General features: G+C 41.3%; 1 protein-coding gene across 2 annotated transcripts in view; it reads right to left on the bottom strand.

Annotated features, from left to right (window-relative positions):
* Positions 1–21760, bottom strand: part of bcar3 (BCAR3 adaptor protein, NSP family member) — a 95455-nt gene that overhangs the window by 57892 nt on the left and 15803 nt on the right. For both annotated transcript variants that reach the window (XM_067414139.1, XM_067414140.1), the window contains exon 3: positions 19593–19707. In XM_067414139.1, the coding sequence (XP_067270240.1) occupies positions 19593–19707 (115 nt within the window). The remainder of the gene's footprint in view (positions 1–19592; positions 19708–21760) is intronic.

Below are 21760 nucleotides of genomic sequence, written 5' to 3'. Positions count from 1 at the left end.
TGGTAGTTGACATGGAGTTCTTATAATTAGTAGACTAGAATGTCTGAAGTGGACCATCAAAGTAGAACTAGTATGTCCAAAATGAGTATTCCAAAGATGCCTGGATGGTCAACTTTTTCCAGAAAGAAGTACAGATCCATGCACCCTCTAATGGCTAACATCACCCACAACAAATTGCACAATGGACAAAGATTCGATTAGAACTACAAACCAACGCTTAAGTAGAGGTTTAGAGAAAGGGTATTAAGTGATTATTTATGAAGTAAAGACATTTATTCAGTTGTATTCACATTATATTTAATATATTTAATATAACTAACTTTAATGTGGAAGATTTTAATTGTGCATACGTTTAGACCATATTTTAGGCAAATTGGGACAAAGCAAAAGTGTTACCAAATGCTTTTTCAGAAACGGCTAATCAGAATGGCTAAATGCTTTTGTTTTGTTTTTGTTCTGAGGAACAGAATTTCCCGTCTCTCTGTCCTTGGATTCCTCTTCATTGTCAGTGGGACGATAACAAATGACAAAGGCAGGGTTCCTTCCCGAATGATTCAGGCACAGAGATGGGGCGCGGTGTGATCTCTGACTAAACTGGCTAAGCAGAGCGTGATGATCATGCAGGTGATTCAAAGGTTTGTTTTGTCACTCAGTTACCATCCGAATGTTGTGCAAAACACTGGAACAAATGCAATGCAGTTCCAAAATCATCACATATATATAGATACACATAACATGCATAACAATATAGCTATCATCTATGAGTTATGAGTTATACACAGTTAGCTAAATGAACAGGTGTTTCATGCCGCTCTATTATACTCTTTTCTGACCTGAAACCAAAACTATCCATTTCATAATAAACATTCGTTGCACAAACTCATTGCATTTTCATACCAAAAGTGCATCAACACTAGTCCCACAAAAATAACTCTACTAACAAAGTGTATGTACTTTGAAATACTGAGACACATCTGGATTGAAATAGGTCTCCTTTAGTTACGACACACCTGCCTAGAATACCATTTGTCAAAGTGTCAAAACCAGACATTGTCATGATATATATCTGTCAAAGACACCACTCAAAATGCTGTTATCAATCTTTGGCTTTGTGCAATTAAACATGCACACTTTGAAATTGAACGTTTATTATGTGACATGGGCAATAGATCACTAAAAGGGAAGAGTTATGGTGAGTGTGTCAAAATGTCTGGTTTGTTCAGCCCTAGTCAGCCCATTATCTTAAAATATGGTAGACACAACAAAAGATAACAATATCCTTAGCAAATTAATGGCAAGTAATGCACTAAATTCTGACTGGATAAGCCAAATTTGAATTCATGGTCAAATAGCTGTAGCCGCACATGCTACAACTGAATTCGCATGAATGCAATTGCAATGTTGCTTAACAACCATAATCTACTCCTGCCTTAATAACAAGGTCTTCTTCAACTTGACTTGTCACTCACATATGTAACATAAAGCAAACCTGTCTGCTGGTTGTGATGTCAATATCTCTACTGTGGTCAGTATTACAAAATCTCTAGTGCTTGACACTTTTCCACTATTGCATGGAATTTACCTTCATATCGGCTAGCCCTAATGCCATTGATTGAGAGCAGACATTCTTTGCTTTAATCTAATGATCTCATCTACTTAGGCACCTTAACTTGGAGTCAGCATGCCTGGTGGGACCACCTAGAACCCCCAGCAGAGCAGCTTCGACTGGAGGAGGAGAGATGGATTCACTGATTGAACTAGTGGCTCATAATTCAAACACGTCACAAAAGACACTTCATACATAGTGTGCCTGATGTAGTCTGACCTTAAAGGGGTTATGAATACGTTTCGGAGCTGAAAACTTCCTTGTTACTCAAATAAAACTTTTATTGACACCAGGCACAGAAAACACTCGATTTCAGAATATGTCGACCCCTTGACGTCATCTTATGCTTAAACGGCACCTCAACAGATAAATAAGTACACCTGCTCTTGTTGCCACACCCACCGGCTCGTGGAGCTAAACGAATTGCATTATCGAGCAATAAACATACTGTTGAGGATTACAAAATATTGTGCATTGCCTGGGCTCTACAGCAGTGCAACATGTAAGTAAATGCGTTAATTCTAATGTCTGATCTGAAATGTAATGATTCATGTACAGTCAGGTGTTCTTTGTCTGTGTGTCAGTAAATCAAAACAGTGACTAAACGTCCACAATTGCTTTGTTTCTCTTAGTAGAATGAAAATAATCTGTTATTTAACGCTGATTAAATTCTATAAAGAAAGCGATCAAACAAAGCTCCCTTCGCAAAATTTGGAGCAGCACATGCTGCAGCTGTCAATCAATCAAACATTGAGTTTATCAGTGACGCGTTTATCAGTGGCTCACGTTTTATTCAATGAATCTCTGAACTATATCATGTTTGCACTGTTAGTGAAGATGAAATCATTCGTTAGTGTACAGAAACTGAGTTGCAATGACGAGATCCTCCTTTTATGTCTGTGATCGGCTACAATGATCATCTCTGCAAACTTTCAGGCCACGATCCAAACATAATGCCATAGATCTAAATGTAATGCAACACTTTTCACAATTAGTTAAACATGAGAGCTGTAATAGTAAAAACATGCTAAAAGAGGCAGTAATACTATTTCAAATGGAAAGACGTTAGCCAATCACAGCAGTGGGCGTTTACACTGAACTCTCACAGCAGACACGCCCCTTAAAACAGAGCGTTCAGAGCAGAGGGTTAAAATGAGGGCAGGAAATAATGTTTTCTCTTGCAGCATCAAATATGAGATTGTGTTGCAGTTCCAAATAAAGAAACAAGCAAACTAGTAAGAAATTTTTGTATTTAGCAAAGCTAATTTGTATTTATGAGCAGGCCAACATAAAAATAAGAAAGATGGAAACAGATGGCAACACATATTTGACTTTGATATGACAAGATGAACGCAAGACCATGTCTCTCAAACAGCACAGGACGTGTCCCTCAGAAGGGATCTAGAGCTTGTCTTATTTTATTTTTATTTTTGTTGCTTATCTGTTTTTGTGAAAGGGAACGTGTTGCCTGTCTTCATTCATATTCATATCATATCATTCATATTGGATCCACTCAAGGCTGAGGGTGAGAACAGTTATCAAAGTATGAAATGTAAACTGTCTCGCCCCATTCCACAACATGTAATCATCACGTTTTCAACATTAATTTCCTCACATGACTGATTTTCTGAATCATAAAACCGCAGACTGTATGTAATGCCACTAAGCTCAGACTTTTAAGAATTTTTATAAAATCATTGAGGGGTAACGGTGCATGCATAATTCCACTGTATACTCTGGGAGAATAGTTATAAAGCCTTATTAAACTGTTACTTGATAAAACCCATGTTAAAAATGAGCAATAACTTGGGCCAATCTTATCCGCTTTATCTTAGGGACTGTGACTCAGATAAACATGATGTGGAATCTGTTTGTCATGGCTGGTATTTTCCAACACAGGCAAATAGCTGCTCAGCAGTGGGCATCACTACATCTGACCTCTCAGTTTACAGTCTAACTGTCATCAGGGGGAGTTTAGCTGCCACTTACACATGGACAAGAACAGTCATATTGATGGACTAAGTGGCCACTGGTGGCTGGTTGTCCGGTTCCTGCATTCCTGCTAAAAATGGAGTGAAAGTAAAATTATCTTTACTAGGAAGAAGACTTCATTTAGACTGTATTCTGAGTTGGTGACCAATTTCCTTTTTATATTTTTGTTAATCCTGTTATGCACCTTTTTAAAATATGTAAAATAAATATCTGTCCCCAGAGTGTGTATGAAGTTTTAGCTCAAAATATCCAACAGAATTTTTTTGAGCATGTTAAAATTGAGACTTTTTGAGCATAAGCAAAAACCACGTTTTTTGTGTGTCCCTTTAAATGCAAAGGAGCTGGTGCTCTAAAAGAATGCAGAGCTTCAAAAACTAATGTTCGCAGCTTTGATTACTTCACGCAGACACGAACTGAAAAGAAACCATTCAGTCTTATGTTCAAAGCGGAGTCGGACAATGATGAAGAGACTCACTAAGACCTGACACATGAAGAATGCAACAGGACATTTCTGAATGGTTAGTAGATGAATTTGTGTAGCTGATATAGCTATCTTCAAGTCATCGATTAGCAGGTTCTGTCATATAATCTATAAGAACTGTTGTAAGATATACCTTCAGAGCCAGAGAATATATGCTGCTGCATGAAGATAGAACAGGTATCATTTAGTTTAAGTAAGGAATAATTGACAAAGGGCCGTTGAATTATTATAAAAATAATGCACACCCGAGGTGGTGATGCGGTCACGATGCGAAGCAGAGTAAATTATTCCGCTTATACTACAGTTATCACACCTCAAGACATTGATCCGATGATATATTTAAAGGGATTCATCTGGTTTTTGTGTACTTAAATCGCTATTGCTATATCGTACACCCCAATAGCCTACATGTGCCGCGATACGAAATTAAATGCTAATTGTTTCAAAACACGTGCTGTAAAATAACGCATTGATAATTTCTCATCCAAACAGCTATTTAAACTGCTGGAGTGCGCTTCTCAACCCCCACACTATTAACAGTACTCGTAATTTAGGTCCATATTTTGTTTTTTTGGGTGCCTTTAATCCCACTCTTCAAACTCCCAAATAAAACTATTTCGTTTTTTCCACTTCCCTGGTGATTGTCTCGATGGGCGTTTCTCAATCATCTCACAAGTTCAGTAGTCAGGGCACTGATCAGGGAGTCAGCCCGTTGACTTATGTCCTAATCAGTGCCCTGACTAGTGGACTAGTAAGATGATTGAGACGCGCCCGATCTCCATGCCGGAGAAGTTTCGCTTCTTTGCCGTCTTCCGTGTGTCCATGGCGTAAAATGAGGGCGTGGGGGAGGCAGAGACTTGAATATATAGGGGTGTGTTATTCTAATGACGATCGTTTTCAGCCATGGCATTTATCAAGGACAGGTATTGCGCACACCTGGATTGCAGAGGTGTGCACTGCTTCATAAATCAGGCGGTCAGAGGAGTGTAAGCATAATCTTACACCAACATATACGCCCGTTTCTACGCAAGATTGATAAATGAGGGCCATAGTGTATTGCAATAAATGTAAAAAAAAAGATGTGACAGCATGACAACATGGCATCACCCCCCATGTTGCATGTTCCTGGGCGCAGAGTGTATGCAGATTTTAGAATTTGTAATGTCACTAACCTTGGGACAGGTTCATTGGCCCTGTCCCAAATGGCACACTTCATGTGCACGTTCGGTCTTGTGGACTTATAATGGCCGCAGCCTCCACGTGTCCATTAAGTCCACAAAACCTGAAAGTGTCCCATTTGTCATTTTAGATCTCAGAAGGGTGCCCGCGTGCCTTTGAGTTTAGGTGCCCTTTAGGTTTAGGGTGCCATTTGGGACAGGGCCTTTGTAGTGCTTACCGGACGTTTGTTAAAGCCTTTAAAAAGCGATTTCTTTAAAATAAAATATCTCCCAGTTGCATTAAACTTTGCAGATGTTGTTAATGCTCCAACGGCAACATTACACACTAACTGAAGTAAAAAAGAAAGAAAAAAGAAGTGAAATCATAATCAAGGATGGCCTTAAGGTCATAATGTTCACACTGTAAAAAAATTTGGTTGGTTTTTGTTGGTTTAACTTAAAAGGGTAAGTAACCTGGTTGCCTTAAAATTTTGAGTTTATTGAAATTAAAAATTTGAGTTGATACAATGAAGGAAATTTGTTTAATAAATAGAAACTCAAAAAATTTTTGTATCTGAACCACATAAAAAATTTGATAAATCATGAAAAAATAGCATTGTGGCATGTTTAATAACATATTTGGCATGTTTCACTGCATCATCAGAAATAAAAACACACACAATTACCCAATATGCTTACAAAATCGTTTAATAATATTTGAATAAAGGTTGTCGAATCTCCAAAAATGTTCATTGTATTAACTCAAAATTCTAATTTCAATGAACTCAAAATTTTAAGGCAACCAGGTAACTTTTTTTCTAAATAATTTTTCACAGTGCAGGACTTTCTGGAGATTTTGTCAAAGGGATATTTCAAGATGTATTCTTCAATCTTTCATTGGGGGAACAACTGAAACCACTTATAAAAAAGGTCATCACATTTTATTTCCATGTTTATGTTTTTCCATAGTAAAACAGGATTTTTAATAAAGAAAACAGAAAATAGGCAGAACCTATTTCTGAACTTGATTTGATCTGGATTGTAAAAAGGGATTTCTGTATAACGAGTGATTGGAAAACTGAAAAATAAGGATGAAGTCAGCCAAACATGAAAAGCTGTGTCAGAGGTGAAGGAAGTTTTAATTATACATAATCCAATGATTTTTTTCTAGTTTTTCTTTGGACTAACATGATGAATCACTTACAGTAAGACCGGTAATAGGTACACAATAATAAAAAATAAAAATAGATTTTTTTAATTTTTGATTTTATAATATCTTCAAATGTACTTTTTTCTATCACTACAATTTGTGTTTTTGCATTAAATCAAACATGTAATCTGCTTTGACTAGAGTCTTTGGGCATGTTGTCGAACTTGGCAGAATGCCAACACAACTCTCCTCCTAAATATATTTAAACATTGTTCAGAAGAGTAATGGACACTTTCTACAGGTGATATTTGTCTAGCAGACAAGAGAGCGTAATGCAGGTATCTGAAAAGCTTTTCACTAAGTATAGCGGCAATGGCTATTTTATGTCTCAGTACCATCCGTCATGACGAATATATTTTGGACATGTATTCAATTTCAAAACACAAGAGTTTTTTAAAGAAGAGGCCCAGCTGTTCATTCTGGCTGGGAAATGTGTTTACATTTCTGAACTGCTGGCATTAAACTGGGGTAAAGGAGCTGGTGCCAGCTCTACTCTCACACCCAGTGTGAGCGCAAGGACGGGGAAGAGTTTTCCCACAAAACGCCCAAGAAACGCCCAGAATATATCCACGAGACACCCTTGGATTTCATCTGACTGTGATGAGTTCTCACGTTTTCTCTTTGGCTCTCAAAATGTTTACGATTCTGCTTCTTTTTCTAATGTTTGTACAGGATTAGACTTTTTTAAAACCACAGTGCTTAATGAAAGAACTGCATAATTGGAATTTAATTTGAGCATACTGTATATCCACTCTGTAATTCACCATTTTGCAGTCTTCATCATGGTTTCTGCAAGACTACAAAATACATAACAAGATAAATAATGATGCCCCCCCCCCCCCCCAGAAGGATCCATTGCTGACCTTGTCTATTATGTCGCACAGAACTGCTTATGTGTGGAATTTTATATATGATGGCATCCCTTTGAAGAAATCTGCAGTGTGCACTGAGAGCAGGTAAGGCAGTGAGCCAACCACCCATTTAATAGCATGCTTTATTTAATAGTATACTCTAGCCCTTCTACACAAGAGCAGCCTGTCATCATTGAACATTGCAATGCAGTGCTCCAAAGACATGAGTGCTGTTTATGCATCGACACATTTTTCAACTATACAAAAGTCACCAAATAAAATGCCAAACGATTATAGGAATAGTTTAACAACAAAAATAAAACGTAATAATTAACCGACCCTCGTGTCATTTAAAATCTATACGAAAACAAAATAGAGATGTTCTGCAGAATATACATGGCTGTTATTTTCCATACAACACAAGCAGAACAATCAATCAATCAACTGTTTTATATAGCGCTTTTAAAATGACGATTGTTTCAAAGCAGCTTCAGCGTTAAATAGGACAATTATTGCAACAAAATTTGATTTGGCTGTACAGTCATTCTGTAAAAAACAGTGATGTTATCAGCTTATTTTATTTTATCATATAGCGAGATTAATTAAGCAGACAGTAACAGTAGTTTTCCAGCTCCAAAAAAAAAAAAGTATAATTTATAAATGTACCATAAAATTGTATAGTCCATATGCATTTAGAAGTTATATGGACCATTGTTTGTTTTGTTTTTTGTGATTTTTCTCTGGTTTGTCTTTCAACAGATTTGGAACAAGAAGGTGAGTAAATAAATGACAGTCCTTTTATTTTTGGGGGCGACTGGAATGTAATGCTCTTTAAATATGCACTTTAGCGAGCAGAAATGCTTGGGAGATAACAACCATAAAATAGTTCATGAGAATTGTTTTTCATGGGAAATCATAGGGTTAATAAATTAATTCATAAAAATAAAAAACAATTGTATGTAGTAAAAGACTTGAAAACACAGTCGTTACAATAATATTGCAGCTGTGTTAGAGAAAACCCCCTTTTCTCGTGAAACTATCAAGATCTCTCACAAGACAGTAGCAGTGGAGAATTGTACCTCTCTTTGCTCTGAGCATGGTGGTCTATAAAATTGCATGTGTAACATTTGCATTTCTCACAGGAAGTGAGGACTACAGGGGTTGAATAGAGACAGTACTAGGATGGGCTGTTAAAGGTGTTAAAGCTGGTTTAATCAGACCACCTATTGAGTCCTCAAACAGCCGAAACTTTTTAGGAAAACAATAGTTATTGTCCTCAAGCATGGGACCATGCCATCTTTTATCCACCAACTATATAGTGCCAGAATACTACGTATTCAGACTACTTTTCCTGTGTTGTAAACCTTTATATAGTTGCATGATTTTGAACATATAAAATAATCCATGCATTTGTTAAAAAAGCTGTTTAATATTATTTCTTTTGGTTACAATACATGGAGGCAATTGTATTTGCAAGGGTGCTGATCCAATACATCCAATTTAACAGCCCATTTTCAAAAGTGTCAGAGTCTCTATAGCAATGGAGTTGAGGTAGTATGTTATGCCTGGGAAACGAGCCTCAGCCTGTCAGCCCACAGTTTGTATGTGTGTGTCTTGACATGCTTTTTAAGGACTTAATTACACACAGTGGAGGGGTGCCCCAACAACAATGCTGACAGCCGCGGTTCCAGGATGGGCAAAAGAGTTTATGATAACCTGGCAGCTCCTGCACACAGCAGCGTGTCTGCTCCTCCTCTACATAGACACGCGTCTGTGTCTCTTTGACTAAGGTAGAGGTGGCAGTGTTGCCAGATTTTGCCTAAAAAATAAACAAGCACATTGGTATGCCAAAACTAGCCTAGAATAAGCAACCTGTCTCATCCAAATAAGCAACAAGTCATGCTCTTGGTGGGAGGCTCATGAATTTCATTGATCTAATTTATAACAGAATAAACTTGCAGTTTAGACTCGCAAAATACTTTATATATATATATATATATATATATATATATATATATATATATATATATATATATATATATATATATATATATATATATATATATATAATTATGGCTCGTTTCCACTGGATTAGTTCAGTACAGTATTTAATTTTTTGCTGTTTCCATTGTCAGAAGTTGTTAATGTACTGAACCGTACTATTTTTTTGGCATCCTTCCGTTTGGGTACCTAACACAGTAGTCCGGAACTAAAGAGCTAGACTCACTGCAGAACGTTGATTGGTTGACAGAGAATCTTCACTTGCGCATAATTTTTTGCCTGTGTTTTTTCTTGCATCCTGCAGCATTTACTTAAATGCTGCAGAAGATGCAGAAGATGTTTGTCTTCTTGTGACAAACAGCCATGCCGAGAACAAAGAACGAGATCTGCTGTGTGTCGTCCATTGTTGTTTACCGTGTCCTTTTCTTCTCACTAGAATGATGTCACACCGCTACACCGCTATAAGGGTACTGTTGGAGGTGGAAACGCAAGCCGGATCAGGATTTATGTTCCCGAATTGTACTGAACCGTACTGCTTGTTGGAAATGAGCCATAACATGCACATATTGGTCTAGGGGCATTTTTTCTTGTATTTGTTTATCAGTGGGGTAGAAGGGGGCCTTAGAAAGGCAGAAACATGGGAGAAAAGGAGATGCAAACTATGGCGATTAAAGGTGTCATGAACTGGCTTTTTAAAAAAAAAATTATACTGTTGTCTGAGGTCAACTAATGATGTTTGTGTGGTTTTTACATTCAAAAACATCATAACTAATAAGTAATAGGCCAGTGGTTCTCAAAACTGTCCTGGAGTACCACCAGCCCTGCACATTTTGTATGTCTCCATATATCTGACATACCCATTTTAGGGCTGCATCCGAAATCTGGAAATTGCTGCCTTCGGAGGACACATTTGAAGGCAGGAAGGCTAGCCTGGATGCCAGCCAAATTTAGCCCCGCCCACAACATTTTTAGGTCGGGCAGTTCGGTCTGGCCTTGCTCCATAGAATAGTAATTATCACCGAACAGAAACTGTTCAGACCAATGAAATCATCAGGGCGGGCTTTAGACGATGACGGACAGATGGTCAACAGTAACGTAATCATGCACGTCATCAAAGGGGCTTGGATTATATTTTTTCAAATCCTAAACGGAGAGCTTGTATGTATATGCATTCACCTTCACAATTTCTCTCAGAAATGATGATCATGTTGGGTAAGTACTCTGTGTATCATTAAATTATTGTATTTTTTACAACACCGGCAAAGATTATGTATTCCAGCCTGATTCCAGTACATGTGCAGACAGGGTTGCCAAGTTTTTACAACAAAACCCGCCAACTACTAGCCCTAAACAATAGCTTCTCGGGGGGTTCTCCGGGGGAAAATGGCGTTTGGGGGGTAAAATGTGTGTTATTTTGGCAAGGTTGCCTGCTAAAATTTGCACTCATGGGTCTATATATCACATAATAGTCGCTTCAACCCGCCGACATAGAAAACAACCCGCGGGGAAAAAAGCGCGGACTTGGCAACACAGTGCAGTTGAACTATGTTGACATTTGACAATGCATCGCTTCGTTGCTCTGATTAGTTGTAGCTCTATCCAATTGATGTCTTTCCTGGTTCGGTTGAAACACGCCCCATAATCACAGCCCAATGGAGCAGTTTCAGACTCATATTCTGACTACAATTGAGTATGACCACGTCAGGCTACAGGAAGCCATCAAGCTGCGTCTGAATCTAATGTTTGCTTCACTTCCTATCTCCTGAGATAACTTAATCTGATCGATTTTTGAAGGCAGCATACATGTGTCCTTCGCTGCCTTTGATATCCCACAATCCTGTGCTTTCCATTCAGTGACAGTTGAGCTGGGAAAAAAAGATGGCGTCCAGAAGTTGCGTTTGCGGGTCAGTTTGTGTGTAAATGTACAATTTTTACCAACATATACACTTCTGATGTCATTTCTAGTGAGAAATCACTACTGTAGTAATTAAATATGTGTTTAGTTCTCACCAAAGCTCTCTCTATTTTGCTGTAGATCATTAAACTATTACACTTCCTTCGAAGTCTGTCCGAAATTAGTTTCATGAGATGCCTTCATGCACAAAACGCTGCCTTACCAGTCATTGGCTGATGAGGCAACGAGTGAGCAGCGTAGGTTTTCGGACACAGTCGAGGTCTTGCAGTCTCTACTAATGAGCTCATGAGTTGAATCAGGTGTGATAGATGAGGGAGACATACAAAATGTGCAAGGCTGGTGGTACTCCAAGACAGGTTTGAGAACCACTGTAATAGGCTATTTTCTACACTGGTTTTGAGGCTCTCTCCAAAAGCTGGGTTTTGATGAGCGTGAAGCACTGGAGACTTGGAAGTAAACGCCCACGGCTAAGATTGGATAAGATTTGCATTTTTAATCAGCTTAATTTCCCCTGTCAGTTCAGTGACATAAGACAGGAGAGAATGAGGGAGAAGCGCCAACCGGAATGATTTTCTTGATCACAGGCTCGTAAATGTCTTTATCAAACAAACACAAGGATTTATTTCTCATCGGCCCGCGATTGATTGGACTATAATTTTTATATTACACATATCCTGCAAGATCGTACGATATAAGCGCGAACCGCACGCATACATACACGTGCGCATTTGCACGCCACCCTTCAGATGTCAACTCGAGAGAGAGAATAGCAGAACAAGAACGGAATGTAATGAGATTGATCGGCCTGCCGGGCTTAGCGAGCCCTGGCCCATACATGTCTGAGTCCAGCGTGCTAAATGTATGCTCTGCAAGATCTTGCTATTTTCCTCGGCATGTTTATTGTTGTTGACTAGCTAGCACGAGCCGATCACCCTCATGAGTCGGTGGGCGGGGCTACTGGATTAGACGTTCTGTAGAGGCGGTGTGTCGTTGCGAAGTCCATCCTAAAATAAGTGGACATGGCAACTCTGAGAGGTGGATAGTCTTTGTGTGTGAGTGTGTGAACACAAGTCCATTCATGACCCGCCATCAGTGATGACAGTAAATGCTTCTTATGTTTCTGAGTGTTCTCTGATGAACTATAATCTCCATAATTTCAGCAAACTGACGAGAAGCATATCGCTTTCAAGGCTTTGAGGTGACTCCTCGAAGATCTTGAGGATAGCATAATTATGTTTATCTCAGATGAAAACTTTGCAACCAAGCTGAGCTGGCATCAAGCTTATATATAGACACTACCATCACACACATAATACTCCAAAGGGGGGCCCATCCTGCACTCCAATGCTTCACTTTATGAACTAATCCCTGTTGATTTGACCCCATATGTATGTGTCCCCGAGCACAATGTGCCTGCGGTCTTGTCCTGAACTGCTCTCCCATATGATTAATGAAGCTCTCCAGTGCCAGGCTCTACACATGGACAGACAGAGTCACAGGCTGTCCAGTACAAGCAGGGCTTCGGAGAAAAAAGCACAGGAAAAGCAGAATCAGCCCAGCTAGAGAAAACATCCATGAAGTGATAAGCTTCTGCTTCTGTTTTTACACCACTGTGGTTTATGAGGAGGTGTGTGCATACTGCATAGAGAGAGTGTGAGAGAGAGAGAGATGCTTTTATGACTGGTTTAGTCCTTGAGTTTAATGATTCTGTTACACCTTTTGTATTTTAAAAAGCCCATAAAAGCAGCAGAAGGCAATTTAGTTCAGTCAGTGGCCATCTTGGTGATGCCCCCAGGCAGCTATTGCTTATGAATAGAACTTATATTAGATCTACACTTCTTTTCAAATGTTTTCTCTTTCTAAGAAATCATAGCTTTAATTTAGCAAGGATGCATTAAGAACAAAAACAGTGAAGACATTTATAATGTTACAAAAGATTTCCATTTCAAATAAATGCTGTTATTTTGAGCTTTCTGTTCATCATTAAAATATCATGTTTTAAGTATGTAACGGATTCACAGAGGCAGGATTCAATTGCAAGTAACTCAGTTTATTGACAGATAGTGTCACAGAAGTCAAAACTCAGAACACTGAAGAAGTCCGGATAAGACGGAGCAGTGAGAGAGGCTCTGTTTGGCGACATGGGCAGGCTGTGAGCAGCTGTGACTCGGGAGGTCGGTACAGGTATTCCGGGAAGGGATCCAGCGTTTCACGGAAGGGGGAAACGACAACCAACACGGAGACACAAGGGGAAACATCCAACAACGCTCTGACAAAGACAAGAGAGAAACAGAGAGACTAAATAGGGTGAAGGTGATGAGTTGCAGCTGGTGCAGGTGATCAGCCACAGGTGCGTGATGAGCCAATCCCAGGCTCCGCCCTCACCTACATTCAACACGCACCCAAGAGTGAGACAGGGAATCCATGAACCGTGACAGTACCCCTCCCCCTAGGAGCGTCCCCTGACGCTCCCAGCCGACCTTACCTGTTGATTGTAATCATCAATAAGGGAGTGATCCAGAATGTCCCTAGCAGGAACCCAACTTCTCTCCTCCGGACCGTAACCTTCCCAGTCCACCAAGTACTGGAAACCGCGTCCCCTCCGTCTAGAATCCAGAATGCGATTAACCGAATAAGTTGGTTCCCCATCTACGAGTCGCGGCGGTGGGGGAACCGGGACTGGCGGATTAAGGTGGGAGTGAAAAACAGGTTTGATTTTGGATACATGGAAGGCGGGATGAATCCTCCTGTACGCCGGAGGGAGTTTGAGGCGGACTGTCACCGGACTAATGATCTTGGTGACAGTGAACGGGCCGATAAATTTGGGAGCAAGTTTATTAGATACGGAGCGGAGAGGAATGTTCTTGGTAGAAAGCCACACTTTTTGACCGACGACGTAAACGGGAGGCTTAGACCGGTGGCGATCGGCTTTAGCCTTGGTGCGTGCTCCCACCTGGAGCAGAGTCTCACGGGCTCTGGTCCATGTGCGATGACACCTCTGGATAAAGGCGTGAACAGAGGGGACCGCGACCTCGGAATCCAGACTAGGAAAAATAGGTGGCTGGTAACCTACACTACACTCAAATGGCGAAAGGCCCGTAGATGACACTGGTAACGAGTTATGAGCGTACTCAACCATAGAGAGTTGCTGGCTCCAGGATGAAGGATTCTTGGATACCAAACATCGCAACACTCTTTCCAGATCCTGATTGGCTCTCTCGGTCTGACCGTTGCTTTGGGGGTGATAACCCGAAGACAGACTAACCGTGGCTCCTAGTAATTTACAAAACTCCTGCCAAAATTTGGACACAAATTGGGAACCTCTGTCGGAGACCACGTCCATCGGGAGGCCATGTAACCGAAAGACGTGGTCTACTACAGATACCGCTGTCTCCTTGGCTGAGGGTAATTTGGGCAAGGGAATGAAATGTGCTGCCTTCGAGAATCGGTCCACGACGGTCAAAACGACCGTCTTGCCCTGGGAGGGCGGGAGGGCGGTAACAAAATCTAGAGCGATGTGGGACCAGGGTCTCGAAGGAACAGACAACGGCTGAAGTAACCCATGGGGAGGTTGGTTAGATGTCTTACCAACCGCACAGACCGAGCAAGCCAAAACAAAACTGCGAATGTCGCGAGCCATAAGTGGCCACCAAAATCGTTGCTTTATTAAACTGCAAGTGCGGTTTACCCCTGGATGACAAGCAATGTTGGAGCAGTGACCCCATTTGAGGACCTCGGATCTTAACCCCTCCGGAACGAACAAACAACTCGGTGGGCCGCCGGGCGGGGGCGTTACCCCTTCTAAGGCCACTTTGACCTTCGATTCGATCTCCCATGTGAGTGTAGAGATAACTATCTTCTCTGGCAAAATACACTCGGGAGTAACCGGGCGTTCGGAAGCATCAAAAATACGAGATAAAGAGTCGGGTTTGATGTTTTTAGACCCGGGGCGGTACGAGAGAACAAAGTCAAAACGTCCGAAAAAAAGTGCCCACCGAGCCTGCCTGGAGTTGAGTCTTTTAGCAGATCTAATATATTCAAGGTTCTTATGATCCGTCCATACAATAAAAGGTACCCCCGACCCTTCAAGCCAATGACGCCACTCCTCCAACGCTAACTTGACGGCCAACAACTCTCTGTTACCAATGTCATAATTGCGTTCGGCAGGAGAAAGACGATGGGAGAAAAACGCGCACGGGTGCATCTTGTCATCTGAGGGAGAGCGCTGTGAAAGAACCGCTCCTACCCCCACCTCTGATGCGTCGACCTCTACCACGAACTGACGTGTGGAATCAGGGGCGACTAAGATGGGAGCCGAAACAAAGCGGCTTTTGAGTTTGGCGAATACAGCCTCGGCTGTATCGGACCACCTGAACGTCGTTCGGGGAGAGGTCAAGGCAGTCAGAGGTGCGGCTAGTTGGCTGAAATTGCGAATAAAACGCCGATAGAAATTGGCGAACCCCAGAAACCTCTGTAGGGCCTTACGGGAATCTGGACTTGGCCAATCCATCACAGCCTTAACCTTGTCGGGATCCATGCGCATTCCCTCCGATGACACAATGTACCCTAAAAAAGGAACAGACTGTGCATGAAAAGCGCATTTCTCCGCCTTGACAAAAAGCCCATTCTCTAGCAACCTCTGAAGCACTCGTCTGACGTGTCGAACATGTTCCTGGAGAGACGAAGAAAAAATCAAAATGTCATCCAGGTAGACATATATGAATTGGTCGACCATGTCTCTCAACACATCATTGACGAGTGCCTGGAAAACCGCTGGGGAGTTGGAAAGGCCGAAAGGCATGACCAAATATTCAAAATGCCCCCTGGGGGTGTTAAATGCGGTTTTCCATTCATCCCCCTCCCTGATGCGAACCAAATGATAAGCGTTACGTAAGTCCAACTTCGTGAAGACGGATGCTCCCTGTAACCTCTCGAAAGCTGAAGACATCAACGGCAAAGGATAGGTATTCTTTACCGTGATGTTATTCAGCCCTCGGTAATCAATGCAAGGTCGCAGAGAACCATCCTTCTTCCCCACGAAGAAGAACCCCGCCCCCGCTGGAGAAGAGGAAGGGCGGATGAATTTGGAGGCTAAAGAATCAGAAATATATTTCTCCATGGCCTCCCTCTCTGGAATAGAAAGAGAGTATAGTTTGCCCTTAGGCGGAGACTTACCTGGGAGTAAATCTATAGCACAGTCATAGGGACGATGCGGAGGAAGAGAAGCAGCTCGGGACTTACTGAACACTTCCTTCAGGTCGAGGTACTCCGGAGGCACGTTAGACAGATTCACCGTCTCACTCTGAAAAACAGAACGAGAAACAGACGAACAAGCAGACACCAAACAAGACTCATAACATTTATCACTCCACGCAGACACAGAGTTTTGTCCCCAGTCAACCCTTGGATTGTGTAACTCCAGCCAAGGGTGACCGAGGACAACGGGAGCCAAAGGGGAGTCCAGGATGAAAAATGAAATGCGTTCAGTGTGGTTGCCGGAAGTGATCAGTGTAAGTGGTTCAGTGGTGAATGAAATGTCAGGGAGAACTTGTCCGTTGAGTGCGTTGACAGAAATGGTGTCTTTGAGTGCAATGGTGGGTATGTTGAGTTTATGAGCAAGGGCAGAGTCAATGAAGTTACCTTCCGCTCCCGAGTCGAGGAGGGCGAGGCTGGAATAATCCTGAGCTGCCCACAGCAATCTCACCGGGAGGAGAGTGGAGGATGAGGTCTTTTCCACGGAGATCCCGCCCGACAGTAGCCTTCCTTTTACCGCCGGGCGTGGTCTTTTACCGGGCAGGAGTCTAGCAGGTGTCCGTTCCCGCCGCAGTACAGGCAAAGACCACGGGATCTCCGTCTCGCCTTCTCCTCCCGGGAGAGCCGAGCTCGACCCACCTGCATGGGCTCCGGGTCGAAGGTGTAGCTGACCGCATCCGTAGCGCTGGCCTGAGGGCATTCGACACTCCCATGCTGAGGCTCCATCCTGGACCTCAGCCGACTCAGACGAGCGTCCACCCTCAACGCAAGGTCAATGAGACCGTCAATCTTCTCCGGAAGGTCGATGGTGAATATCTCCTTCTGGATGCGGTCAGCCAGCCCATGCAGGAACATGTCCCACTGTGCCTCCTCGTTCCACTTGCACTCGGCGGCCAGGGTGCGGAACTCGATGGAATAGTCCGAGACCGAGCGGTTACCTTGGCGGAGCTCTGCGAGTTGACGTGCCGCTTCTCTTCCGGTCACCGCTCGGTCAAACACCCTTCTCATCTCTGCCGCCAGCGTCTGGAACGAGGAGCAGCAAGGATGTTGATTCTCCCACACCGCCGTTCCCCAAAGTGCGGCTCGTCCGGAGAGCAGGGTGAGGACGAATGCCACCTTGGATCTTTCTGTGTTGAAAGTCTGCGGTTGAAGAGCGAAAAACAAGGAACACTTGGTAAGGAAGGCTCTGCAATAATTGCTCTCACCGGCATAACTCTCAGGGGTAGGCAGACGTGGTTCCGGTTGCCGCGATGTAGATGGTGTGTGGGGAATCGGCGGTGGGTCGGGCACAGTGGGACCGACGAGTTGTTGCATCTGTTGGGTCAGCTCGGCCACCCGTGCCACCAAGGTGTGTACTGCCTGTCCTGTGGCAGTTAAGTTCGCCTCCTGCTGGTCCAGTCTCTCGTTGCTGCTGGTCAGTAGGGTGTTGATACTTGCTGAATCCATGGTTGGTCAGAGCGTTCTGTAACGGATTCACAGAGGCAGGATTCAATTGCAAGTAACTCAGTTTATTGACAGATAGTGTCACAGAAGTCAAAACTCAGAACACTGAAGAAGTCCGGATAAGACGGAGCAGTGAGAGAGGCTCTGTTTGGCGACATGGGCAGGCTGTGAGCAGCTGTGACTCGGGAGGTCGGTACAGGTATTCCGGGAAGGGATCCAGCGTTTCACGGAAGGGGGAAACGACAACCAACACGGAGACACAAGGGGAAACATCCAACAACGCTCTGACAAAGACAAGAGAGAAACAGAGAGACTAAATAGGGTGAAGGTGATGAGTTGCAGCTGGTGCAGGTGATCAGCCACAGGTGCGTGATGAGCCAATCCCAGGCTCCGCCCTCACCTACATTCAACACGCACCCAAGAGTGAGACAGGGAATCCATGAACCGTGACAAAGTAAGGCACATTCAATTTTAAGGAAATTAGAGTGCAGGGTGGAAGACAAAACAAGGTTTCTTTTGTATCGTTGGATCTGATTTTTGTGTGTGTGATGTATTGTGTATTATGTATTGTGCGTATGTCTGTTACTTACCTGCTGTAAACAAACAATCAAAAAATCCAGAATATCATGGTTTCCTCAAAAATATTAAGCAGCACAACAGTTTTCAGCATTGGTAACAAGAAGAAAGGTTTCTTGAGCAGCAAATCAACATATTAGAATGATTTCTGAAGGATCATGTAACACTGAAAAGGAGTAATGATGCTGAAAATTTAGCTTTGCATCACAGAAATAAATTACATTTTAAAATATATTAAAATAGAAAATAGTTATTTTCAATTATAATCATTTTGAATCAAATAAATGCAAGCATCCCGTCAAAACATAAAAAAAAGTTACAGACAAAATAAGACAGCTAGTGTAGTTGAGTAGGAAAAATACCAAAATGCCCTAAATTGTTTTGAATCATCCATAAAAATAATAACAATGGTAATAGTTTAATAGTTTAGGCTTGTTAATTTGCATGCACAATTAGGAAATTCTATCAAACTCTGCCAAAAGCTCTTTTTTACTGAATATTGCAAGTGCTGCATTCATATTTCAATGAGTGTGTCTGCTTACTAAGTAAAGAACTTAAGAGCTGGATTTGTGATTTTGTGGCATTAAATATTTTAAAGATATTCTGAGTTTTGTTTGAGACAAATCAGGGAAAGAAGACATTCAGAAATCCATGGGCCTCATTTATAAAATAATTCTGCATAGAAATCATCCTACATTTGATCTTACAATAATTGATCAAAATGTGCATACATGTGATTCAAAGACAGAATGTACGCACAAAAAATCGCAAATGATTTGTGAGAGGATATGCAAATTAAACAAATTAAAAAGCACCATGCAGTCAACATCTAAATCCTTTACTTGAGAACGGTGAGCAGCAAATACCTTATTCCATGCAAATAACTAAACAAATAATAATTCCAAATACCTGCAGAACTCTGGCTCTTTGCTACACAGAAAAGTGTGTACATCTGCTTAGACCCTGACGAGGCGCTGCACTTTTCCACATCAAAGATTTGATTCCACGTTTTTATAAATATGAACGATTTTTATTCATAAAACTTTAGAGATAGGAATTTAGAGTGTGCGTACGCATGTTTTAGAAATGATGTGCCATGTGACTAACCTCTTTTTGCTTCACGCTCTTGTAGTACTTGGATGCTAGAGAGAATGTGGATGCGATGGAGACGACTTTGGACGCCTAAACCCAAGAGATCCATCTCTGTAAGGTGCAACAAGTCCTAAAGAGAGACAAAAACACAGAGATGGTGAAGTCTAATGTGTGGTAGGAATAACAAGGGCTAGAACTAGTAGCTATCATTCACACACACACACACACACACACACACACACACACACACACACACACACACACACACACACACACACACACACACACACACACACACACACACACACACACACACACACACACACACACACACACACACACACACACACACACACACACACACACACACACACACACACACAAAAGTATATGGTTTAAGCTAGCAGTGTGTCATTACAGCCCCATGCCTCGCCACTCACAGAGTTCAGCCTTGTGTAGCTTTCACAACAATACATTCCTTCTGCTTCTGACACAACACAAAACACACGACTATGATTTAGACAGCATATCTGCTTTCATTGTTCCCGGCAGGACAAAACAAGAGCTGTTTAATTGAAGGTTATGTGCTATTTTCTGCTGTTTAGCATTTACAGCACACATGCCAAAGCATTCCTTCCTAAATAAACAGTAAAAACATGCACTGCCACAACATATTGGGCTATTTGGGACTGCCCATATTTGTCAATACAACTAAAATTAGTACTCAGTATTTTGTGGCTGCATTTCAATTCGAATACCATTTGTTCTAAAACAAAGTATGCAAGACTTGTTTGCATTTGTAATTGCACACTTAAAACGATTTAAATACACAGTAGATTTACATGTTTTTTTGTGGATCTCAAAATTAGTTTCATACTGCAAATCATAATGCCTTAATGTATTTACGCATTATATATATATAATGCTATAAATACATTAAGGCATTATGATACCTGCAAACTGATCGGTGGTGAACAAGGTGACATTTTCCAGATTAAATACTTTTAGTGGGATCTGGGGGCTCTATCCTCACATAAACTGCCTAGAATTGAAACAAACATTTTTAATTTCAGAAGATTATTAATATGTCTCCCAGTAGAACAGTTTTGTGTTTTTCTGCTATATTGCCCCAGGTTAGAAAAACTCTCTGTGGTGAAATGGGCCGACCAAACAAACAACTCTGAATTACTTTGTTGCGGTATCCAATTGTAAAGAAACATCAACCATGACTGTTGACCTTGTTTATCTGTGGGAAGGCTACAAAAAGTCCTCACATCCCCTGCACAGCCTGGAACATGATATTCGTGTCCATGAGAGCTGCCATTTTCCCTATCCTCGCATGATGCTTGTTTATCTGCTGAACTCCCGACGGCTGTGCACTGCGTAATTCCTCCTGACAATGAACATGGGCTGACATGCAAATGTTGGGGGCGTAAATATTAAGGATCTCAGCGATTGTGTCACAGTTGGCGATATGTTGAAAATAGCCAGTTTTTCCGTGGTGTTTTTCACAAACAAGATTTACATATGAAGAAGGAGGCAATGGTGTTTGAGACTCACTGCATGTGATGTCCATGTACTGAACTCTTGTTATTTAACTATGACAAGGTTAATTCAATTTTTCATTCCAGGGCACCTTTAAATTCTTACATTTTATTAATAAATTCAGTTATAATGACACTAGCCTATAGGGTTGTTACCAATCAAATTAAATAATTTAAACTGCAAAAATACAACTGCAATAAATAATGTTATGAGATTGATGTTTTAAATGTTTGAATATACAAATAAAAAATGCAATGATACTTTTAAACATGAAACTAATAGGTGGCAGCAAGTGATTGTATAATGAGTGAGTCATTGAGTCGTTCATTCAAATGATCAATTCAAAACGCTGAATCATTCAGTACAAAACACAGCGCCGAGTGTTGCTTTCCTTTGGAACTATTTTCTTTGATGAAATCATTGGTGAAATATAACAAAAATAAAATATGAGTCTAAAATGTAAGTAACTTAATATTAATTAGGCTACACAATTCATTGTACACAATTCGCAATTGCGATGTATTTACAATTGTGATATTGTTCAGCAAAACATCTCCCTTAGTCGACTTGTGTTGAACTTATCATAAATTATAAATAAAAATAAAAAAACTCAGTTTTAACCCAGTATGTTTCTTCTG

The sequence above is a fragment of the Pseudorasbora parva genome, chromosome 13 (genome assembly GCF_024679245.1).
Source record: "Pseudorasbora parva isolate DD20220531a chromosome 13, ASM2467924v1, whole genome shotgun sequence".
NCBI lineage: Eukaryota > Metazoa > Chordata > Actinopteri > Cypriniformes > Gobionidae > Pseudorasbora > Pseudorasbora parva.
This window is presented reverse-complemented; position numbering and strand designations above follow the sequence as displayed.